This window comes from Myodes glareolus, chromosome 2 (assembly GCF_982192425.1).
Source record: "Myodes glareolus chromosome 2, mMyoGla1.1, whole genome shotgun sequence".
NCBI classification, from domain to species: domain Eukaryota; kingdom Metazoa; phylum Chordata; class Mammalia; order Rodentia; family Cricetidae; genus Myodes; species Myodes glareolus.
This window is the reverse complement of record NC_142027.1, coordinates 118,831,439-118,857,198: the sequence shown is the minus strand read 5'-3', so window position 1 is coordinate 118,857,198 and position 25,760 is coordinate 118,831,439. Positions and strand designations below refer to the sequence as shown.

The window sequence follows — 25,760 nt, the reverse complement described above, 5'->3', positions numbered from 1 at the left end:
GTGAGTGGGGGATTCACCCTGGGAATCTAAGGAGATACGTGGGGTCACACCAACCTTGCCCTTGTGAGAATTCAACGTGGAAACTGAGGCTCTATCCAGAGTCACACCACGCAGGCTCTGATGAGGTCTGCTTGCTAATGGGGGAGACTGATTAGGGAGAATTAATAAACATGGTGTATGGTGATAAAGACTGTGGATAAAATTACAATAGGATCAAAGGACAAAAATGAGAAGGCAAATCCCACTCTTCTGTGAGCCTCCCTAAGGAACATCTGAGCTGGGAAGAGGAAGATGCCTCCAGTCAGGCCAGCATAGACAAGGCATCAGAAGCAGGGGACTGTCAGAGGCACAACTCCAGGCGTGTTGCTTCATCATGACTCAGAGCTGGAAAACGAGGTGAAAGGCAGGCAGGAGTGTGCAAAAGCAGATCACGGTGACTGGCGGATTGATGAATCAAGGGCAGAGGGTTTGAACTTGTCAGAGACTGATCTGATCTTGAACCCAAGTAGGTGTCCCTCTCGGCACATGCTACTGATCCCCCACAGCACCTTAAAGTGGGTGAAAGACGTCCATCATGGCCCATATACCAATGGTTTGCTCGCAGAGGACATTCTGGTGTTAGGTAAACTAAGATCTGAGAAGGCCGGGTAAGAAGCGGGAAGCAACGGTGCAGCTGTTATTGTTTCCCATCACACACCTCGACATAACAAGAGTAGTGACAGTGAGGGTCAAGAAGCGGGTGGAATGAAGTGCCTGCCCATCCTGGGAGCTGCCCGTCATTGTCCTTTTTGAGACGTTTTACTGGGGAGTTTCACTGCCGTGCGGTGGAGAGCAATGCAAGCAGAGACTTGCGGCACCTTCAGGGGCAAATTAGTGGGTCAGCCTCATGCAATATTGATGCACCCGCTTCACTGGAGCCCTCCTCCTCCTGCCCTGCCTCTTCTGTGACTGGCTATCACGTCTCTCAAGGAAGATGCAGGTGCTGGTGAGAACGTGCATAGGGAGCCATTAGGAACTTGACAGATGGACCCTTTTGCCTTCTTTGGTCTTTATTATTAATATGGTATTGCACCAGTGGGCTCTTGACCAGCAAGTAGGGTAGTTTCCATTCAAGGTAGCTCTCTCTCTTTCTCTCTCTCTCTCTCTCTCTCTCTCTGTGTGTGTGTGTGTGTGTGTGTGTGTGTGTGTGTGTGTGTGTGCATGCATGAGCATGCGTTACCCTTAGCTCATCTTCCCTACCATAGTGGGAATGCACAGGTCCAGGTCATTAATTTCAAACCCTACCCCCCCACCCCGGCTCATAGACCAGCCATCCTGTAGTCGTTAGGCAGTGACAAAATACCTGATGAGAGCAATTTAGGATGAAAGGGTTTGTTTGGGTCATAGTTTGAGGATCCAATTAGTCATGGAGAGAGGAGGCCTGGTAGAAGGAGCATGAGGCAGCTAGTTACTTTGCATCCAATGTCAAGAAGATGCTGGTACTCAGTGCACTTTTTCCTTTCTTGTTCAGTCTAGAACCCTAGCCCAGGGGATGGTGCTGCTTACATTCAAGGTGTGGCTTCTTCAGTTAAATCGTCACAGACACACTCAGAGTTGTGTGTCCCAGGTGACTCTAGAGCTTATCAACACAATGATCAATGTCAACCATCACATATCCTTGTAATGAACAGAGGACAAACTGTTTATCATGGGCATGAGGTTGGCTTCCTCCGTGGCTTCTGTGACTGTGTGGTTCTGACCAAGTTCATTGCTCCTTTTTTAATCAATATTTCCAAGAGGAGTCAGCTTAGTCATGGGTCTGTTTGGTGGTGTAGTTAAAGGATTCAAACTCATTCAACACATGGCAAACATGTAGCCAAAAATGGGCTGTTGCTGGAAACAGTCCAGAGTAGTTGGTCATCCTTACTCTGGCAGCCATTGGACATATTATTGGCATAGACTGCTGTGAGACAATGATCTTGTACCCTGTAAAGATTTTTCTGTTGTATTGGTTTAATAAAGCACTGATTGATCAGTAGCCAGGCAGGAAGTAAAGGTGGGATGACCAGGCAGGAAGTAGAGGTGGGGCAACCAGAACACGAGAATTCTGGGAAGAGAAAAGTCAGCTTGCAGTTGTCATTCAGACTCAGAGGAAGCAAGATGAGAATGCCTCACTGATACAAGGTACCAAGCCATGTGGCTAACACAGACAAGAATTATGGACTAATTTAAGATGTAAGAATTAAAAAGAAGCCTAAGCTAATAGGCCAAACAGTTTATAATTAATGTAGGTCTCTGTGTGTTTCTTTGGGAATGAACGGCTACAGGACTGAGCAAGACAGAACCTCCATCAACAATAAACATAGAACATGGATTCCCAGCCATTTTTCTCCTGCCATGTAACTGTTAAAATATTAGGGCAATAGGGACCAGGCATGGGGGAGCATACCTTTAACCCCAACAAAGGCAGATGGATCTCTATGATTTTGAGACCAATCTGTTCTACATACTGTGAGACCCTGTCTCAAAAACAAAACAACAACAAAGCTAGCACAGCAGAAGCAAGAGATAACTTTGTTTTCAGCAAGCCAACATCAAGAGATAGACAACCTGAAGGAGGGAAGATCCCTCTTTGAAGGTGTTCTGGATGGCCCCATACCCATGTACAAATGGGCAGGATTAATTGTCATTAAAACGAGAATAAAGGGCATGAAGTAGGGAGGGGGCTCGTTGGGAGACATGAAGAGAGTTGGAGGGGTACATGAAGATAGATATGATCCTTTATGAAATTCTTAAGAATAAAGAAAATTTGCTAATTTTGAAAAGAGTTTGTATTAAAAGTTAAGAGGAAGAAAGTGAGAGGGATAATTCGGGACCACAAGCAGACAGACTCAGAGACTCGTATTCTATAACGTACATTAATGGGTGACTGAAAACTGATCAGTCTCCGGCGAACTGGAAGAGATGCAGCTCATAGAGAGATAAGCTGTAAAAGTGTGACAGCCGTGCTGTGTGGGAGCCACATTTGGATTTTTTTGATGAATTTAAACCAATTGTGTGAACGTTCTCTTTGAAATAATTAGGAGTGTTCTCGTTCTGCGAGATGATTTAATTCTGAAGGAATGATAATGGGAAAATAATTGTGTTGCTAGCAAATCTTCCCAGCGTGCCCTTTAATCTGTCATTTGGCCACACTCCACTGTACAGGTTTAGGAGGGACGGGATACAGAGTAACTCTCAGAAGTCTGCCTCTGAAATGCAAGACAGAAGTCGGAACAGCAGTGGCAGGGTCAGGGGTCAGGGGTCATGGGTTGGGATGCAGAGTGCAAATGAGAATTGTCGGTATGGGTGGCTAGATGATACATCCATTGATGGAGAGCGGATCTGGAACTCTGAGAACATATTCTGTGTAAACTGTCCTTTAATGGAGTCAGCTGGTCCCATGGTGTGTCAGTTCGTGCCCATCAAGGGGCACTTTGGAGAAACACCTCCATTTGTCACCTCTGCCAATGGCTGAGTGTAAGTTCCGGTACCAATGTGCTGGATCCCACTGAATCCAGAACTTGGAAGAGATGTTGTATAATTTGATACTGTGTACCGTTGCCCCCGTACAGATACATCCACAGAAATGAACTTGTGATGACAGATGGTAGGCAGCTGAAATCAAATAGTGAGTGGTTGAGTTTTGGGTGTCTCCTGTCTTTTCTGTGTGTGGTTTTGAAGATACAGCCCAGGGCCTGGCACATGTGAGGTAAAGTCACTACCACTGAGCCTTGGCCCAAGACCTTTCGTATTCTTTAAGATGTATTTTTATTATTTTTAATTATGCATATGTGAGGACAGAGAGAATGTGCACATGAGCACAATGCCCGTGGAGGACAGAAGAGGGCGAAAGAGCCTTTGGATCTGGCGTTGTGAGCTGCCTGGTGTGGCTACTGGGAACTGAACTTGAGTTTTCTGCAGGATTAGTACATACTCTTAACCACTGAACCATCTACTCACTTTTTTTGTGATTTTAGTATGAGACAGGACAAGTTGTCTGGGCTGCCCTTGAACTCATCCTGTAGCCCAGGCAGTTTATGATCCTCCTGCCTCAGCCTCCCAGATACCAGAGATGCCTACCGGTACCCTCAGGCCCAGTTCTGATGTAGGAGATCCTTCAGTTTATGTCTTGCTTTGATTGGTTGAATAAAGAAACTGACTTGGCCTTTTGATAGGGCAGAACTTAGGTAAGCTGAGTAGACAAAACTGAATATTGGGGAAAAAGGCAGAGTGGCAGAAGACCATGGATCTCCTGCCTGGGACGGACGCTGGTTAGAATCTTGCTGGTAAGCCACAGTGATGTGGCAATACACAGATTAATGGAAATGGGTTAAACTAAGATGTAAACATTAGCAAATAAGAAGTTAGAGCTAATGGACCAGGCAATGTTTAAATGAATATAGTTTCTGTGTGATTATTTCGGGTATAAGCTAGCCAGGACAAAACGCAGGCCCTCTCTCCTGCAACACAGCTCCTTTTTCCTAATTGTTCAATCCTAAGCATATTATGTTTATAACTGGATAACGGATTTATCTAACAGTCAGCTTGCAAAATTCTAAAACTCTAACATCCAGCAGGTGCCTGTTTCATGCTGTTTAGCTAGCGGTGTGGGGAGGCAGAGTGCGAAGTCTGAGAAGTAAGCCTGTTGAAGCCGTGCAGTGGTGCATGAGCTGTTAATGAACGTCTTAGGCCAGAGTCTGCAATGGAGCCGGGGAACCCACTGCTGAGGACCAGAAGCAATGGAGCTTAACAGCAGCATCAGGAATCCTGCTGCTCTCCAGCTCCAGCTTTGCCTCGGAGCTATAAAGACCTGCTGATAAAGAAGTCACTGTTAACTCAAGATAGAAGCAAACATGGGGAAGCCACAGGCAATGGCCCATAGGGGCCAAGATCTGATAAGATTATCATGACACAGAAAGATGCTTAGTAAAAAACACCTTTGTCTACGCCTGTTTCCACCTGAGAGGTGAGAAGCATGTGCTCAGACAGGCTGTCTGTGGTCACTGACATCAGTGAATCAGGAACTGAGTCATTCCACGGGCAGGACAAAGAGCGGGGGTTCAATGGCTTTAACATGTGTACACCCGTATGCACATGTGCACACACACACACACACACATGTGCACATATGATACACATAACTCATGCATGTATATACATGCCCATAACACACAACTCATGTTTATCCCCATGCTTTTGTGTGCACATCTGTGCACACCATACATTCATGCACTGGCTTCTTTTAGGAAATACAGGCATGACCAGGGGACATTTTATGCCTTGGAACTATGCACAGATTCTTGATTTTCTCTGTCTTGGTTCCTGACAGATGTGGACAATCTAACCTATCAGGTAATTTAAGGAAGGTCAAAGAGACTGGCAGAGGCATTGAGGAAGTAGGTCCTGGTCTGTGAAGGGACCCTGTCCCCGCGTGGAACACTCAGCACCAGATCAGAATATGGCAGGCTGTATAGGGTGACTGTATTCATGGGGTTCCCATGGGAGAAAGGAAGTAGGAAAATGACCCCCACTGCTGAGAACAAGCTGTGACCATGTACATGATCAGTGAGTTCACATTCTACAAAACAGTGGCGATGGTGGGTGGCGTGTGTCTGTAATCCCAGCACTAGAGAAGCTGAGGCAGGAGGATTGCTGAAAGTTCCAGGCTAGTTTGAATCACAGGCTGAGATACTGTCTTGAAAAGAAGTGATGGAGGGAGGAAGGGGAGGGAGGAAATTGGGAAGAAAAGAATTGTCTGTACCAAGCCATATTCACAAAAGTCTGCGTTTTTAATCTTAACATATTGCACCTTACTAAAGAGTGTGAGCATGCCGGTAACCAGACATGTTAACTTATGAGATCTATGATTAAGTTTTTCTTATTTCTGCTGTCACATATTCATCTCAGTGTGCATTCATATAAAAACATTTTTTCATTACCGAGTATGTAACCACACAAGGGCTCCTTCGTGACATGACTTTTCTATAGCAGAGAGATTGCTGATTTCAAGAAAAGTATTGAGTAAATGAATGCAATCCCAGAGAGTATGTGACTCGCCAGCAGCTTGGGACTAGAACCTGGGTGGCTTTGTTTGCAGAGAGCCAGGAGGAGGCTATATGTATGTGACCTTCCCTGAGCATTGGCCCCTGACACCCTGCTTGACTTTCCTGAGCTCAGAAGAGCTACAGGGGCACCAGGGCCACTAGATTCACACCTTCACCTGGTCCTTCTTAGTATTCTGAACTATTGAAACCCCAAGCCAGCTCTCCTGCCCCAGCCTGGCATCTCCCCAGGAACTCTGCTAGGTTAGTGGCTGACTATGGGTATGAACTCACGTGTTTTCCTGCGGTAGGAAGACATACATACCTTCTACTCTGTGCCCTCACATGCAGTGTGTGCCCACTGCAAAGGTCCCCCCCCTTACCAGCAGCTGCCACCGGGTACAAGAAGCAAGTGGTGTTCCTATGACACCACCAGGAGCCAGACTGGTGGAGGGCTCTAACTGCCGTGCTGAGCAGTCCCAGACTCTAAGGCTGCCGCCTCTGCCTTGTAATGTCAGTTGGCCTTACGTCTCCTAGGAGCCCCACCACGTGGGCAGCTGCAGTGGGGGCTTGCTTCTGTCCTCGCATGCTGGCAGCTGGGCCAGTTCTCTGGGGCAGCTGTGACATGGAGCCACTCATGGGTGGCTAACATGTGGTGATAGTTCGTATGCACGCTAACAAATAAAGCTTGCCTGAGGATCAGCGTATAGCGCAAGCCACTAGTTAGCCACAGAGGCCAGGCAGTGGTGGCACACACCTTAAACCCAGCACTTGGGAGCCAGAGGCCGGTGGATCTCTATACGTTCAAGGCCACCCTGAGGTACGCTAGATTAATTCAGTCTCAAAGAGAAACAGAGTCCGGCGGAGGTGGTTCACATCTTTGATCCCAGGACTAGGGAGGTGGAGACAGGAAGTGATGTGACTGGGTGGAGAGAGGAATATAAGGCAGGAGGAGATCAGAGCTCAGGATTGAGTCCGAGGTTACATAGAGATGGCATTCAGTCTGAGGATTTGCAGAGACAGGATACCCCATTCGGGCTGGAGATTTCATAGAGGCAAGAGCTAGTGGCTGGCTGCTCTGCTTCTCTGATCTTTCAGCTTTCACCCCCATTAGGGGTGCTTAGATATTAATCTGACTCTGGGTTTTTATTATGAAGATGAATTAGAATCGCATTACACTAACACCTTGGTTACGTCTTCTCTTCTGATTCAGAGGAAGTGGAACAAAGGCATCAGCATGTGTTTCCCTTGGAGCTATGTAACCAAAGCAGTGATGGTTGATAGAGTCAACCTGACAGGGTGTAGACTCGCCGAGGAGGCATGCCCGGAAGGTAACCTCTAAACTAGGCTAACTGATGTGGGAAGACCCACTCTGGATGTGGGTTGGTACCATCCCGTGTTCTGCACCAATCAGAGAAAGGGAGCTGAGTACCAGCGTTCATCTCTCACTGCTTCCTGACTGGGGATGGCATGGGACCAGCCTCCTCACACTCCTGCCGCGATGGACTGTACTCTCAAACTGTGAGCCAAACACTCCTTTCCCTTAAGTAATTGTTATTGGTATTTAAGTCCCAGCAATGAGAAAAGTAACTAATGTAGGCATTGTCCCGGCATTTCTCCTTGGTGAGTGGCAGCCATGTTTACCTGCACACAAATGTGGATTCTCCTGCCGGGACCTTTCCTTCCAGCTTCCCCTGTGTGAGGACACTAACTGTTTAGATCTGGCCCACTTTTATAACCCCCTTTTAACTTGGTTCTGTCCACAGAGACTCTTTTCTCCTTTGTATGTGTGTGTGATGAGCATGTGATCATGCATGTTTTTTGCATGTGTGTGGACATACGTACGTGGGTATCTGTGCACATATGTGCACATACATGTGAAAGCTGGAAGTTGATCTCAGCTTGCTCCATCTTCCATCTTATTCACCGAGGCAAGGTCTCTCAAACTCAGAGCACGCCAATGATGGCTGCAGTTCCCCCCGCCCCCAAGACCCTTTATGAATGAGACCACACTCTGAGGATCCAGAGCTCAGACTCCATCATGTGCTAATGGGGTGGACGGTGCACTTCAAACAGTTCCTAATTATATGGTTTTATTTCCTGGCATATACTGTCTGAGGTTTAGATCTGGGTCCCCAGGGTCCAAGACTGGGTGGTACCCAAAAATATCCTCGTGCCTCACAGAGGCTCAAATATCCCAGCAGAACTCAGCAGCTCCTAGAGGAAGTGTTACACAGCGAGGTTACAAATGACCGGAGGGAGATAACTCAGGGTGGAAATTAGCCGTTCAATGTTCAAAATGTGTACTGAGCATCGATTTTCTCTAAGAACACTTAATCACTCCCTTATTACATATTGGGAAAAGACAGATAAAGCTATTGTTTCTAACCAGCAAGAACTGAGCAAGATTGCTGGATATGAACATGCAGGATAGATGGATGAGCCCAACATAGGTACCTATAGTGAGGCTGGATGTGCCACCAAGGTGAGTCCCATACCTGGATGGTGTCCTGAAGCATCCCAGCACCCAGCCTGTGCTAAGAAACACTGGGTTCAGCACCAGGCATTGTAAACAAGGATATCTCTGAACCTAGTGGCCAGCAACAGCAGTCCCACAAATCAAGGGGCATGGACCAGGATATAGTCTCTGTTGGGAGCAGATGATGTTAGAGAAACACCTGCAGGTGATTGGAGCTGAGCCCCTTTTCCCAGTCTGTGTGGCTCCAGTCCACTCACCCACGCTGGGAAAGCCAGCCTCTGTCTGGCCACCTCGCCTCCGCTCAAAGCCAGGCATCTCCAAGGAAGAGTGTCGCATTTCACCATCTTCAGTGAAGATTTTGCAAGCCTCCACTTGCAAAATTTCCAGTCCTTGGATCTGAGCTGCTTTTCTCCCATGCAGCCCATGGAATAGATTTAAACACCCATTGTTCTCTCCCAAGAGAGTGATCTATGTTCACCAGAAGTCCTTCTAGCTCTTGGTCTTCCCTACCTCAGTGATGAGCTCTTCAGCTCTCTGACTTGAAACCACCCAGCACCCAGACCACCAGGGTTCTCCAGTTCATGTGAACTGCAGAGGGTGGAATACATGAAGCTTTGCTGAAATCTAGAAGCTCAAGCAAAGTTCAGATGCACCCATGGCCTGTTTCCAGCTGGGTCACACGGCATGAAACCTTACTTCCCAACAGCAGAGAGAGGTACCAGGGCTATGAGCACCCGAGAGTGTCAGTTTCTCTGCTAGGAAGGATGGGACTGTCGCGTGAAAGTGGACCTTTTAATATCTCCCGTCAAATGAATCTTCATCTTTTTGTTCTAAGTGTGTTTAACACATCGATTTAATATAAAACTTAAAGAGTGTGTGTGTGTGTGTGTGTGTGTGTGTGTGTGTGTGTTATACAGATACCTGTTGGATCCCCTGGAACTAGAGTTACAAGCAGTTACAAGCTACCACATGGGTGCTGGGAAACAAACTTGGGTCCTCTACTAGAGTGTCCGGACTCTAACAACCTCTCCAGCTCTCCAGCCCTGAGCTATAGGTTTTTTTTCCCTTGGCTTCCTGTATGTTTGGCTCTTTCTCATTCCCAAAATCTCCTCTACCTGATCAGATCTCGTGGCATACTCATTGGGATCACAGAAGTTAGGAATCTCATTGTCTGGCTGTCGTTAATTTTCTCCCTCTGTGCTGAAATTTTGCCTCATTGAGGCAGGAAGTTAAGAAGCACATCTGGCTTGGGAAGCTGGAAAGCTAGAGGATTCCCAAAGCTGGTCCCCAAGTTTACAAAGCAGTGACAACGTCTGGGGAGGAGGAGACTCCTGAGTGGAGCTGCCTGCAAGCTGAGAGCTCCTGAGACGTAGCTTGCACGAGTCCATCCCACACTCTGTGGGGTGGGGGTGATGATTGAAGCCACTTTTGAGTCGCCCATGCTCCTGTCCGTCACCCCAATAAACTCACTGGCTCATGAATCCTTTCTTTGTCTGTCATGGGTGCCCTATCTGGAGTGAACTGACATTTGTCTGCAAAAAGTCACAGAGCATTGTGGCTGGGAGTCTCCTGGGCTCTCCCTGCACTGAGCCCCCATGCCTGTCTCTCTGAAGTCTGGACCTTGTTCCCTGTGCCCCACCACTTCATCCCTGGCTGCATGGAGCACTTCCCACGTGGTTTCCCAAGCATGGCCCTAGAGAGTACATGTTTTGAAGACTCTAATGTATGGAGACACTGGATCTGTAATTAGGCTGGGCACAGAGCTCGGGTCTGAAGTCCCTTCTGCTTAGATTATTCCAGTCCCTTCTATGAGGCTGCTGTGGACCCGGACCCCACTCCCAACTCCCAATCCATCATTGAAAAAACTCCAGGCAGGAACCTGATGGCAGCTTCTCTTGCCATTACACACAGTGTTACTTCCGACCAAGGTACTCACTTTACAGACAAAGAAACATGGCAGGAACCATGGAGGATACTGGCTATGGGACGGCGAGTTCATGCTCAGCTAGCAAGCTTCCTTATATAACTCAGGATCACCTTCTAAGTGCTTCTCACAGTGAGCTGGGTTCTCCTGCACCAATTAATAAGTACAGGCTTCCCAGATATGCCCACAGGTCAATGGGATCCTTCAAGTTTCTCAACTGACGCTCCTGGACGACTCTAGGCTGTTTCTAGTGGACAATTAAAGTTAACCAGGACGACCTTTTCCTCTCCAGCTCCCCTCTGAGCAGATAGCGTTTGAATATGCACTGATCATGTGGCTTGTTACTGTCCATTGTACATATAGTCTACTGGTCTCTTCTAGTCTGAAGATGGATGCTCTTATAGAAGTTTCGCGAACTAATTTGTAAGCCATCCTCCTGGATTTTCCCCTGCAGCTCCCTGACCCTGATAGTCATATGTTACATTCCCAAGTCACTTTCTGAGATATTTCCTCCCACATCTTTCTTTAAACTCCTTGCTTGGGCAGCTAGAGAGATGGCTCAGTGGTTAAGAGCGCTGTCTGCTCTTGCAGAGGACGTGGGTTCAGTTCCCAGCACCTACATGGCAACTCACAGGCACCCCTCACGCCAGCTCCAGAGACCTGATGCCTTCCTATGATCTCCTTGGGCACTGCACTCTGTGCACTTACCCACACATGAACTTACTACCGCTGAATGATTTCTCTACCTTCTTGGTAGATCTACGTGCTGGAATCATGTATGACTTTCTGGTGTGGTTGAGGGAATATCCTAGTATGTTCCAGCAAGTTCTATGACTCACAAGCCTTGGGAGAGGGCTTTGTTTCCACTTCCATGTGTGGTCACCAGTAGGGCCACCATCCCGTACACTTTGACGGCAGCAGCTGAATTAGGCCCATCACCTCTGAAAGCTCAAGTCTGACACTGTGACCCTTTCTCACCCCCTCCATCCACAGAGCCAAGGTGAAGAAGGGGGTGAACATTCTGAGTGCACAGACCAGCGAGCCTCGGCAGTGGGATGTGAGGCAGGAGGTGGGCAACGGAGGGAAGCACACCACCACCTCTGTGGCCTGCCAGCGCCTGGGCCCTGGGGCACGCAATAGGTAAGTAGCCCCTCCAGGGCACTCTGATTTTACATCCAGTTTTGTCTGGCTTCATCTTGACCACCGCTGGCCAGGATGTTAAACCCAGAACCTAATGCCCACTGGGGTACCAAATAACCAATGATGTGTGTCTGCATGTGTGGGTTCCAGCCTTGTGCTCCTTGAGCATTGGGGAAGAAATGACATCACTCCCCACTTTGTCACCTGAACTTGTTTCTGTGACCTATCAGAGGATGCTGTGACAAAATGCTCAGTCCTGCACCCATGTTAGATTTGGTCATTGGTGAGGAGGAACAGAGGGAAGGGGAGGATAATTCATGATTCTACGGGAAGGCTGTGCAAGGCTCTCCATAGATACTGGGGGTTACCCCTGAAGGCGGTTGTTTTATGGCTATGAGACCAGTACACCTGCTGCTTTGGAAAACAAAACTCAGACACTTGAAGGCATCCTCTTACCCGCTGCTGAGGCGTGGGCTCATCTCCTTCCAGGGTCTCACATACGCAATCTCCATATACAAAATATCCATAGTAAGTTACTGGTCTTAGAAGTTTAGGATCTTAGTACCCACTTGGGGTTTTACGATGGTTTTGTTTTCATTCAAATAGAAGACATTTCATTTTGACTTTAAGTACTTCTTACAAACAGTATTAATGGCTACATATAATATCCCACCATAAGCCTTTAACTTAACGCTAGTAAACATACTGTGCTTTTGCTAATCAAGGTTGTTTACAGGTTTGAGTCACCTAGACCAGTGGTTCTCAATCTGTGGGTCACAACCCCATTGAGGGGGTGGGGTCAAGCGATTTTTACAGGGGATGCCTAAGACTATTGGAAAATACAGACGTTTGCCTTCTGACTCAAAGCCGTAGCAAGATTACAGTTGTGAAATAACAATGAAAATAATCTTATGGTTGGGGGTCGCCACAACATGAGAAACTGTATTAAAAGGTCACAGCATTAGGAAGGTTGAGAACCACTGTCCCAGATAATGCTAAACAGCGAGCTTCTCTCCACAAAAATCTCTCTTTAGTACACAAAGAAAACAGAAAACTGAAGTGGGTTTTCTAGCTTGGGTTTCTGTTACTGTGATGAACACCATGACCAGTGCAACCCAAGGAAGAAGAGCGAGTGTTTGTTTGGCTTCCAGATGACACTCTATCACCGAGGGAAGTCAAGACAAGAACCCAAACAGTGCAGGAACCTGGAGGCAGGAGCTGATGCAAAGGCCATGAAGGGTGCTGCTTACTGGCTTGCTCCTCGTGGCTTGCTCAGCCAGCTTTCTTATAGTGTGCAGAACTATCTTGCCCAGGTGTGGCTTTACCCACAGTGGGCTGGGACCTCCCATACCAGTCACCAGTCAAGAAAATGTCCCCTCAGACAGTCAGTCTAACATAGGCAACCTCTCTACAGAGGACCCTCTTCCCAGGTGACTCTAGTTTGTGTCAAGCCAACAAGAACTAACTGGCACAGTGCACCCACCACCTCCTAATGCGTATTATGTTCGACCCCGTCCTCGTGGTTGCTGACAGGAGCGTGTTAAGTCATTGTGAAAGCTGTATCCAGAAGAATGGCTCTCTGCGAATCTGTGGGGTGAGAAGAGATGGAAGGGACAGACAGGGGAGGTTACTGGGTGCAGTGAGGCATGCTCGGAGTACATTGTATACTTGATGCAAATGGCTTCGAGTTTGTAAGGCATGTGGTTCGCTTGCCTTAACACAGAAACTGATAACATTCAATGTGGGCTCCAATCTCTCTTTAGGAGACTTTCAGGCCGACTTGTGTGCTGTCTAGCTGGAATAGAGCTTGGTTTCCCTGTGCTGGCTTGCATGCAATTGCTTGGCAAAAGAATTGCTTTGCTAACCTGAGTGACACAGAATTCCTTCCTTCAAAATCGAAAATCCTTCTCCATTTGGCATCCCAGATGTTTCTCTGACACATTCAGTTTTTGCTTAGGTCAGTAAAACACAGCCACAAGAGTCGACAGGTTCCTGTGAGCTGTCCACGGGTCAGTGGTACCTGACTTCATTCAGTGCTACTGGCCTCTCCAGTGTCCGAACTTGCATTTTTGAAAGGCAGGTGTAAATATGAAAGGAGTACCATGTGGTATTTTCTTTTGGGCACACAGTATACAGTCATTTTTGTTGTTTTGGTTTTTCTCTCAGAAGTGTGTTCCCTTGTTAGGGCGCTCTTGACCTCTCCTCTCAGTGTGTTTTCCTGAAGAAATTTAGCTGCAGGAAAGGAGGGTGAAGTTGCAGGACATGTCTAAATTGACCCTTAGGATGCTGCCATTAAGCAAAACTACTCCACTTTGTTTTTGGGTGCCCTATTCTTCAGCCCCCTCCTTCAACACCCAACCATGAAAGACAGCTGTCATGCTGAATAGCTCCTGGCCTCTGCCCTGGCCATCCCTGTGGTGACCCCTGGAAGAATTTTGGAGCACACCTCAGTGTCTCAGTCTTTAACCTTTCAAAAACATGGCCAGAAAGAAACATGTGCCTAGGCCCTTAGTTATAGGGGAGATCAGAGGACAAATTAAGCCTTCTCGTTGGTTTCATGTAAAATCTAATTAAACAGACAATTAAGGAAATGAAAGCAGGCGTGTTAATTAACAGATAGTGAGTTTACACATGTAAATAGTTCTTGGTATTAGACACAGGTTGAGAGTCCTTGAACGGCTGATGAGATATTTGCTGAAAATGCTGAAGAGCCAAGTGGTCAGCCCTGTGTGTTCCAGGGTCCCAAGCAGGTGTGTGTGGTGGAGGGAACCTGGCTATGCCTGCCTGCTCTCAGTTTCTCTAAGTGACGTCTGAGAAAGTGATCTGCCTTCGTTGGCACCCTTGCTATGGAAGGACCAATGTCATCAGTGTGCGCAAACACCCATCCCAAATTGTAACAGCCAGGACCTCACAATAGCTGCCACTCAGCCCCAGGGACAGTATTTATACAGCAAGGGCCTGGCACACACCGTGAAACAGCTGCCAGCTGCTGGAGCGCCTTGCCGTCTGTGCAACACTAATACGGGTCCCTCTTCACACCCATTCCTCGCTTGGACCCTTAGAAAGCACTGTGAGGCTTCCCACCCTATGCTGGGTAGGGACCGCTGAGTGAGAGCCACCCCTGATCTCAAGAACCCAGAGCATGTGGAGCTCTTGAGCCAGCTCCCTGTAGCTCACACAGGCATTAGACTTGTCTGTTACTGTACATCAAGTCATTCATGGAATTGGAACTTAAAACAATATACCTTTTAAAGTGTGTGTGTGTGTGTGTGTGTGTGTGTGTGTGTGTGTGTTTGTGTGTGTAAAGGCCAGAAGATGATCTTGGTTCTTGTTCCTCAGGTAACCATCCACCTTGTTTGAGACAGGGTTTCTCACTGGCCAAGTAGCTGACTGGACAGCCAGCCCCAGGGATCATCCTGTCTCCTTCTCCCCAGGAGATTGCTGGGATTACAAGCACATGCCACTGTGCTCACCCTTTTTTTCACTATTCCTAGAGATCAAGCTTAGACTCTTGTGCTGCGTCAACCGCCCACCCCCCAACTCCATCAGCATATCCTTATAGCTTCTGAGTATCTGCATAACCTACCAGAATCTTCTGCTCCAGGTCTCAAGGAAGGTACCCATTCAAGTATCATCCAGGGTCTAAAGCACCACGTAAAGGAGGGTCATCCAGGGAAGGGTCCTTGTCTCTGCTTGTAGATGATTGTCCTGATCATACTTTTTGTCATCTTTACCCAGGCCAGGGTCAGGGTCAGAGCTGAGAAGAGAGAACTTCAGTTGAGAAAAATTCCTCCATCAGATCGGCCTGTGGACAAGCCTCTTAGGGCATGGGAAGATGTGGCCTCTGTCATTCATTATGTCTCGACATTGCCCTGGGTCTTTATGTTCATCCCTTGTTACTGTAAAAAGTCACCATGGGTGCAATGCCTTAAAATGACATAAGTTTATCATCTGAAACTTCTTGAGCCACAATACAAGTGGCGTCACTGGGAATTGATGCAGATGTCAGCAGGGCTGCAGGGACAGCCCCCTTGTCTTCTGGAGCCTGCCAACCCTGTTTCGTGGCTTGTAGCTGACCCTCGCCTACAGAACCATCTTCGGTCAGTCATCTCTGTTCCGAGCTTCAGGAAACCCTAATCTATACACATATTCCCAAGTCTCCTGCCCCCTACTTTGACCTCCAAGCCCTCCGTGATGTCATCAGATCCCCACTAAATGATACAGACTAACCCCCATCCCTTCAACCCACCTTAAAACCGTTGGTTGCACTTCACCTGCTAAGCTGCTTGCCTTTCAAGGTAGCATAGTTATCACTCACAGACATAAGTTCATGAACTTACTTTCTGAAGCAAAGAGCCTGCAGCACCTCAGTCCCTGAGACGCTGGAAGGGGACACCTGGATCAGGGATGGGACTCAGGTCAGCTGCTTCTGCATCCACAGTGCCCACCAAGGAAGCATCCTGGAAGTCTGAGGAAGAGTGACAGGAAAAATTCCCCCATGCCTAATGCTGCCCTGAGCACTAGAGCTGGCCTCCCTAGCCAGCCCAGCAGAAGCAGACAGTCCTCATCGGGACCTGGGTACCAAGTATTTTTGCTTCAAGGACAAACTCACTCAATTATCTGAGGATCCTGTTGGCACGGTATCCCCCCATCTTCGTGATTGGTGGCTGCCTGCAGGAGCCTCTCTGTGGGACGCTGGATGGTGGCTGCTGGAGGAGCTGAGAGTGCTTTGTGCCTTGCCTTTGGCTCTTGCAATGTCCCTCGTGAGTGTCAGCAATTAGGAGAGCTGCCCGTTGGAGCCACGGAAGCTGCAGCTGTGTTTCCAGATCTCAGTCGCATCCCAGAGTTCTGGCTCCCGAAAGAGGATTTGCTGGAGCTGAGGAGGGGGGCCCATCAGCAGAGTGCTTGCTGCCTAAGCGTGAGGATTTAGGCACAGTGGCCTGCACCTATAATCCCAGTGCTTTCTGGCCAGTCAGCCTAGACTAATTGGGAAGTCCACACACCAGTAAAAGACTCATGCTGAGAAAAAAAGAAAAAAGAAAAAGACAACTAAGGTGGACCCAGTGAGAGAGTTCAGTGGGTAAAGGCACAGGCCCTTGTTGCCAACCCTGATGACTGAGTCCAATCCCCAAACCGTGCATGGTAGAAGACAACTCTGACATCTGCACACATGCACACACAGAGAGACAGAGACAGACAGAGACACTGGGAACCTGACCCAAATATAAACCCAGCACTGGCATGTGATAGGCCATTAGGCCATACCCATATGGTCACCTTATAATGAGGCTTGGTAGTGTGTAGATGAAGAAGGGATGTTACTAGTAACTCACTCTCTCTCCACCCATGTTCTCTGCACATCCAGTCACCTCTCGTCTACAACAAGGCTCTATCGTGATAATAAGTCTACACTGGATCTAATACATCTGCTCTCATCAGGACGTGGTCCTCCAAGGATGTCACTTAGACTTATAAATATCTGGTTCCTGAATACAGTCACAGCAGGGTAGGGGCTCCAGTGTATGAAGGGCAGGGGTTCACCACCTAGTCCCCAGCGGTGAGGTCGCCCTCACACCCTACAGGGCTTTCACTGAGCTCCAGGCACAAGGGCCCATTTGGCCCACTCTTGCAGGTCACTGGAAGGACACCGGGTTGGGGGTTGTCTTCCTGGGAGGTCAGGTATCAGATGTGAAAGTCCAGTTCTGTCTCCATACTTGGACAATACAAAACAGTGCAGGACACCAGAGCAAGCTCACCATAGGAGCAGGTGAGGAGCTGGGACTTTAAAAAAGACAGCCCTCGCTGGACCTCTTTCCTGGTTGGGGCCGTTTCCTTCTCTCTTGCTTCCCATTTTCTCCTGGAAGGAAAATAAAGACCCTTCCTTAATTCACCTCAATCAAATGATTCCCCATCCCAAAGTTCGCATCTGGTAACCCCAACTTGGGACTCAGGATCGGAAGCACCCCCTACTGCCTCCTGTGGGGAAGTGACCTCTTAGATGGAGAGATGGGAGAGAAAGCTTGCTTGGGGAAACTCAGGAAGATGGTATGGAGCACTAGCTCCTCTTGCTCCACCAAAGAACTGTAAGATTCAGGGAGCCAAAGTCATTTGCCAGAGTCTCCCAGACCCAGGAAGATAGCTTGTACCTAAGCCATCTATTTATTTTGTGTTCCTTCCCCTCTTCCCTTTTAAGCATTCTGAACATCTCTGCTCTCAAACAGAGCCAGCTACCAACCTATAAGAGAATCTTTCATACTTAGAGTGTGAAGCCAACACAGCAATTAACACTCGGTCCAAATCTTTCCCCCATCGGTGCTGCATGGCTCTAAGTGTGTCGAACAGAAGGCAGAGGCCTCTGTGTGACTCAGGGAAAGAATGTGGGGGTGTGGGGGTGTGCAGATAGCGGTGGACCTGAATCCGAACTCATTCTCCTGGCCCTCTCTGCACTCCTTCCTTCAGAAACATTCTGCACCTACTTTTTGTCTCCCTTCATCTTCTAAGTCTTTGTTCAGACTGCAGTGTCCAGGATAGTCTCGCCTAAGCAGCTAGGGATCAATTAGGTAAGTGCTTCGCCTGACCTGGAAGAATGACCTCCAGGTGGCAGAAGCTGACTCCACCAGACTCCAGTGTGGGATTTTCATCTGAAAACGTGCTTCTGCCCTGAGCATTCCCTAAGTCTTGCTTTATACAACTGTTCTTCAGGGGAAATGGCCAAGCACAAGGCTGTGTTTAAACCGGTAGGCGTTCCCTTGAAATGAATGGGGTCCAGTTGATGGGGTTTGGTTGCTGGAAGATGTAACCTCTGAGGTCATGATCCAGCTGGCACACGCTGTGGGTCACAAATGCCTGCTAAAGGAATCGTGACCCAGCCACACACTTGTTCCCAGCCGAACACCTTGACGTAAGACAGCTCTCTTAGGCGCTTGGAATTTCCTTTTAGGTTCAACTGTTAAAGCATTACTGTTAAAAGCTGTCTCCCGAGCAAGCACGCTGCCTTAAAAGCACACGCCGCCGCAGTAACAGGATTACTCTGTGTGTTTCTTAGCATTCGGCAGCACCAGGACAGGCCCCCATGTAGTCCCTGGGGATTGGCGTTTTACAAAATGTACACATTGTTTCACTAAATCTTTCCGACAGCCTCCACGATCAAAGTCACATGATTAAGCGGGCAGATAAAGACCGAAGGTGCTTAGAGGGAGCAGGCACCCCAACGGAATGTGTAAGTGAGTGCCTGTAAGTGTTTTCTTTCAAAAATAGCTTTAATGTGTGCAAATGGTTGGAGAGGGAGGTGCCTCAGTTGTGGAATTAAAAAGATAAAAACCAGGGCCAGGGAGATGACTTGGTGGCTGAAAGTGCTTGCTTCCCTGTGGAGGACCTGGGTTTGTTTCCCAGCGCCCACATGGCAGCTCACAACTGCCTGTAACTCCAACTCTAGGGGCTCTGACTCCCTCTTCTGGCCTCTATGGTCTCCTGAACATACATGGTGTACATACCCGCACATAGCTACACACCTATACACATAATTTAAAAAAATAAACAAATCTTAGCTGGGTGGTGGTGGCACACACCTTTAATCCCGACACTCTGGAAGCAGAAACAGTTCTGAGGCCAGCCTGGTATACAAAGTGAGTTCCAAGACAGCCAGGGATGTTACACAAAGAAACCCTGTCTAGAATAGATAGATAGATAGATAGATAGATAGATAGATAGATAGATAGATAGATAGATAGATAGATACATAGATAGATACATAGATACATAGATAGATACATAGATACATAGATAGATACATAGATACATAGATAGATACATAGATAGATACATAGATAGATAATAAAGGGAGTGACTCCTTTATTTTAAAAAAAATGCTAGCAGAAGGCCATATGCTGAGAGAGAGAGAGAGAGAGAGAGAGAGAGAGAGAGAGAGAGAGAATGAATATGAATGAATTTGGGAAGGCAAAGCCCAAGCCTGGTGACCCAGTCTGAATGGAACAAGGCTGAAGGCAGAGACTGGGAGCTAAGGATGTGTTGTGAGAAGCAGGCAGGGGTTGTAGTGATGCGGGTGTCCAGAACTTGTTCCAGAACGTCCCAGAGAACTCAAGAGACTCCAAAGGGGACACACTTTTATCTGCAGGGTTCCTTCTTTATCAGGGAGGGCAACCCCCTTTTGGAAGGGGGCATTATCGGGATGTCCCACAGCTGCTGTCCGGCACATCTAAGCTGCAGAGCTAGGGGCTCAGCCCCAGGGAAGCTTGCTCTTGGAACTTCAGAACCATGGACAGGTGTCTCAAGCATGGAGGGACTTTTGTGCAGCTAGGAGGTGAATAGAATATACCTGCTCCCACTCTGGGACCACCATTACAGGGGGAGACAGGCTGCATGTGTCTAAACAGGGGGTGCCTTTCAGTTTCTAGGGCCTCCCAGGTGGGAATGCATGGTGCCGGGTGTGACCAGAGCACCAGCTTTAAGACTGGCCTGGACTCCCTGTGTGTCTCACGCTGGCCTTAAACATTTCTTCATCCCCTGAGGGCTGGGATTAGATAAGCGCTTCTGACACACCCAGTCACTCACAGTTTTCAAAGCGGCCCTGCTTGTCCAACAAAAGGCTCATTGTTCAGGAAGATGGTTCTGCAGTCAGTTAACCCTATGCAAAAGCAGCCTACCAGGCTTCTGCCACAATAGAGCCTGTATTCTTCAGGAAGTTGATTATCTGTAGCTTCCAGGGAAGGAGACTGCCCATGAAAAGTCGTCCTGGAACAAGACTCTTGCCAAGCAAGGGACTTACAAAATGAGGCCAGAGCCTTCGAAGGCTGAGGCACGTCCATTTTCCACCACAGGATCCTTCCTAAATAGAATGAATTATGCAGACGTCCCTTCTTTTCCAGCAGAAATGTAAAGGTGAATCGTCTCTGCTTCCTCTTCCCCAGCCACCTACAGCTTCACCAACATCAGTGGCACCAGGACCATGCACAGAGCAGGTGCTTTCTTCCTACCCACCTTCCTCGTGTTGAGTGACAAGTCAGCTAAGTTCTCAGGGGATCTTGAGGGTAGACCTTCTGAGGTCCCGGTGCCTCTATAGAACACAGCATGAACCCCATGTATTTCTCCCCTCTGCCTCCAGCAGCAGCAGCGGCTGCCATCCCCATCCCCTTAACTCAAGAGCGTAAAACTTCAGGGACCGTATGCTGCAGGGGAATGATGTAAATCAGGCAAGTAATAAACGAGGAGGGTTTTTCAGAAAGCAAAAAATCATTGAAAATGGTAAGTAAAATACCTATTAGCATTCATTTAAGCCGTCTCAATTGCCTGCCTTAGAGCTAGCTGTAGGAGGTTATTTGTTTGGTTTTTTTTTTTGTTATTTTGCTTTTCGTTTTTGTGAAGGATGCTAGAATATGAGTGAGCTTGGGGCTGCTTACTGGAAACAGCAATTTAGGGAACGATAGCATAAGATAATCTGCTTTCTCCTGAGGGACATTGTCTGCCCCTTGTCCGCTCTCAGAAACACCAAACAACCACACACTAAGATCTCCATCTCAACGGCATGTGGGTACATCCTGCGCTCTCAAAGAAAGAAGTATGCCTTTGCCACACCCAAGCATATAGCAGGCTCATGTGGACCTTCAAAACAAGTGCGTGTCTGGATGTATAATCTGTGCAATTTTTGGTATAGTCTTCCATCCCTCCTACTTTAAGCATACATTGGACTACCAGCTCCCTGAACCCTGGGGATGTTTGGTGCGGAGTGAAAGGCTAGCATGGCAGAGGCCACTGATGTGCCCCTGTCATTTGTAGAGAGTCAATCTTCTAAGAGGATTAGCTAGAGACACCTGAGTGCGGGAGCTGGGAGAAGTGGGAGTCAAAGTTCTCCCATCAAAGAGTCGTAGTTCAGGGTAATGTCTGCTGTCTGTAGCATCCACAGGGGCTTCTCAAAGGTTGGTGCCATGCAAGCCCTGTGGTTCACCATCTGCTCAAGACTCGCTACCCCCGGATTAAATGGGATGTGTCTGCAGAGATACTGGGGACCGGCTGAAGCCTGTGTTCCTGGTCTGGCGCCTGTGGACTCAGTGTGGGAAGCCTGGGATACCATCACTGTTGCCTGGGCACACACAGTGTTAGCGTGGCCGACTTTTGAATGACAGGCTTGAGGGTGTGGCCCAGTGGGTGGAGGGCTGGCCTAGCATGCACCACACATAAATAGGACCTTATAGCGCATGCCTAGCCTCTCAGCACTTGGAGGTAGAAGCTGGAAGATCAAGCCGCCTACCATCCTCAGCTTCATAGTGGGGTTAAGGCCATGGGTTGTTCTGTCACCAGGCCATGTACCTTTCTCCTTCTCACTCCTTGCTGGGAGATCATATCTGGTCCTTACCCATTGGAACCCGATAGGCCTCTGATTGGCTAATATTCCTCGACAGAAGTGACACCATATGACTTCTGAAGCTGGTGTGCAAAAGAACCTTAAGCCCACATCTAGGCAGGAGATTAGACCCTGAGGCCTCCATGTTGGGAGGAAGTCTAGTCATACAGTATGAACAGACCCCAGGGAGGAACTGTAAGCTTTGTGAAGGAAAAGATGACATCCCACTAACTCCCCCACCTCATTACTTCAGCCCCTGCTCTATCTGGAGTCCCTACCTGATCATGGCAAGGGTTGTGGGGGCTAGGGGTATAGGAGGAAACAACCCTAGCAAACCTAGATGAACCCTTTTAGAATTTCTGAGTCACTGAAACTACGAGACAATGAAATGATTGCTTTAGTTTTGTTCTACTTGTGTATTGCACAGCAATACAGACCTAAGACTTCAGGAATTCAGAGGGCTTCTATGCTTGTCAAACTCACATTGATACTGATGGCTTGGTACTTCTTTTTTGAACCCCCCCCCCTTTATCTTACCCTTAGTAATTCTCCAACTCCTCCAGGAAGAGATGCTATTGGGTCTTATACCAAGGGCCCCAAGTTACCTCTAGAAGTCAGTTGCTTTGCCCAACTGGCATCCTGGACCAATTGCATGGCCCAAGCCCCACGGCTAGCATGGGGCATGTATCCTCTTCATTCCTGCCTCGGCCTGGCAGGTAGTTCCCTGTGGACACTAACAATCTCTTAAGTTGGTCTCTCTCAGACCTGCCCTGCGCTGAGGGTCAAGTTATCAAGTGGTCAAGCTCTTGTCTCATCTGTAAATAGCGTTAGAGAATGGCTGGGGGAGCCTGTGTTCAGACTCTGATGTGCAGCATTTCAGACCTGGTTGCTTCCCTTCAGAGCTCAGCTTCCCCGGGGCCCCCGGACGAGGGGCTCACCTGAGGCCATCCATCGCTTCCACGTCACTGTGGCCATCATACCTGACAGAACCAAGTGAAGAGAGCCAACGGCTCCTAGGCTTCTTGGCTTCAGAAGGTTTGGGTCCATCATGACAGAAGGTGCGGTGGAGTTCCTGGCACATACTTATGGCCAAAGCACCTCGTTTCGTGACAGACAGGAAGCAAAGGGGTGAGAGCAGGGTCAGGGCTGGACTTTTTCTCTCAAGGGCCTAACCCCAGTAACCTACCTAGGCCCCCGACCTCCTTAAAGTTCCTCAGTCTCCCAACAGAGGGCCGCCTGCCCCCATCAGACTTGCCCAGTTAGTGCTTGTGTACACACAACTGTCTCCCCGTCCCCAGGGGCTCCTTAACTCTTGGCCCTGGTAGAGTTTCAGCCCACGCTCTTATCTGTACTTCTCCAGCACTAAGATGACAAGACCACACTGCTGAGACCTGTTTTGTTATGTTTTGTTTCTTGTGGGTTCAGGGGGGACAGGGTTCACTCGGATCCCCATCCTTGCACAGAATGCACTTTATGGGCTGAGCCACCACCCCAGCCTTCAACTAGGATTTATGGAGCCAATGGACTCTGTGTAGGATATTCAGATAAGTTATTAAAATATTATTTTAGTTGACAAAGACTGTATTGTTTTGTCAGCTTTGAAACTTGCTGGTCACAGGATGTGCAGACCTCTGCCAGCTTTATTTCCCATTCCACGGGACTCAGAAACCTGCAAGGATATAGCTGTTTCCCCAAACCTCAGACCATGATAAAAAAATCTTCGTGTCGATTTTAAATATGTTAGATCCTCGTTGGAAGGTGCCTTCATCCAACATTAGCTTTATATGAAAAAATCTCAAAGTGAGGCCGGAATCATTATATCTGCATTCACTTATCAGCTAATGATGGAGTGCCTGGCAAACCCTGAGGATATTGAAGCTCCCATGACAGGCATGCACGCCAACCCTCATGACATTGATTGGTCTTCAGAAAGATAGAAAGTGATTGGATAAGCAAGTCCGCTAGAGAAATGGTGTGTGTTATTAAGACCCATAAAGGAGCGTATTACTTAAACACGGGTCAATTGCTTGCAAGCAAGGCTTTGCTGAAAGTGGTGTGAATTAAAGAGAATCTATTCCGTTATACAAGTCCGGTGTGATTTGACTCCTTCCTGCAATGCCCTCCGGAGCTGTGCTTCTGCTGTCATGCGCTCAGGCACCAGTAGGGGGCGTCCTGTGCTCTAGCACTCAGGATGCACTACAGGGGTGTCTCCGCTGATGTGATCCAATATTACAACCGAAAGAACAGGGCTGGCCAGGCGAAGGAGGGGGAGTCCTTTACTCTGGGTCCGTTTGTCTCTATCCTAACAGGAACCCTTTAAAACGTCATCAGTAGGATGGTGCCACCATCATGTTTTTGTTTAAAATCTTAAACAGGCCAATGTCTAGAGAATAGGAATGGAGATGAAGACGACGTGGGTGGCCGCTTAGATCTGGCAACAAGCCAACCTAAAGACTCACTGTGTACATGACCCAAAGTCTAGACACCTGAGATCACGGACCCCAGGCACTTCTCCTTAAACACCCTACACTGGATCCTGTCGCCTCACGCCAAACCTCCTGAAGGGACACCCAGACTCCCTAAGGTGGTAAATGCTTTGAGTCTTTGTTCGGAAGAAAAGCTAACAACACATTCAGACGGAATAATAAGAGCAGTGTGCGAAGACACGCTTCCTGCGGAGAGGTTATTTGAATAGCTTTGAATTGGTCCTCCAGACCTCACAACTCCTCTCACAGACAGAGTGACAGGTCGGGCCGCAGAGCCGTCCGTGCCTTTCCCTGGCAGCTGAATAACTCTTTCCTTTCTGTTCCCTGTCTCCCATTAATTCTTCATAAGTGGTCCTTACTATTCCACACTTGTTCTGTCTCAAGTGCGGCGTTTTCTCACCAGCCCTGTATAAATTAGGCCGGCTAAATGGCAGCGACAACTCATCCATCATGGCCTTAATTGTCTACCTTGGGAAAAGGCACTGATGCGTAAGTCAGGATAAAGTCAAGTCACCCTGGTCCTTCACGGGCTGCTGGGGCCATGTGCTCGCAGCCCTCCCCATAGGCAGGCTGCTGTCAGGGACCTAGGTGCTCACTATGTAGATGGAGGTGGGTTCCCATATAAGGGATGCTTCTGTGACCTAGGGGCAAGCCGCCTTCTCTCTTGTTCTAATGCTACATTCTCGTGGCAGCTCTACCCTGCAAAGGTGTCTAGTGCTCCGACTCCATCCACTTCATTCTTCCATCTGCCCCAAAGTGTAGCTAGGTTCACCTACACCCCCAATGGCTTACCCCCTCACCCCGAGAATTTCAGCCATTCAGATTAACCTGCTGAAGCAGGAAGCCTGCCTCCTCTTCTACTTTGGGGACATTGAATTTGTACCCATCATTTTTCATGAGCAGAGCATGCATGCCCACAGCCACACCTTGCTGCAGGAGAGGCTGGGAGATGTCAGCTCTGATCCTTGATTGCGACATTCCAAGCTGTCAAGACACAGTAACTAAGGGTGGCTTCCCCAAGCAAGGCCCTAGTGATATGGAGTTTAAATGCTGACAGTGGATCCTGTGAGGTAGAAGATCTCCAGGAATTGAAGGAGAGATCAGAATTTAGGGAGTCCACTGAGGGTTGGCCACTAAGATGTTAGTGGGGACCAGGGACAAAGGAGATGACTCAGCAGCTAAACTATTTGCTATACACATGCAAGGACGAGAGTTAAGATCCCATGTATATGACCAGGACCCAAGAAACCCATGTACATGCTGGGTGGGTGGGCATGGCAGCCTGCCTGTAATTCCATCCTCAGAAGGTAGA

General features: G+C 48.2%; 1 protein-coding gene across 2 annotated transcripts in view; it reads left to right on the top strand.

Annotated features, from left to right (window-relative positions):
- Tmem132c (transmembrane protein 132C) overlaps positions 1-25,760 on the top strand; it is a 305,762-nt gene that overhangs the window by 202,701 nt on the left and 77,301 nt on the right. For both annotated transcript variants that reach the window (XM_087903619.1, XM_087903618.1), the window contains exon 3: positions 11,459-11,605. In XM_087903619.1, the coding sequence (XP_087759745.1) occupies positions 11,459-11,605 (147 nt within the window). The remainder of the gene's footprint in view (positions 1-11,458; positions 11,606-25,760) is intronic.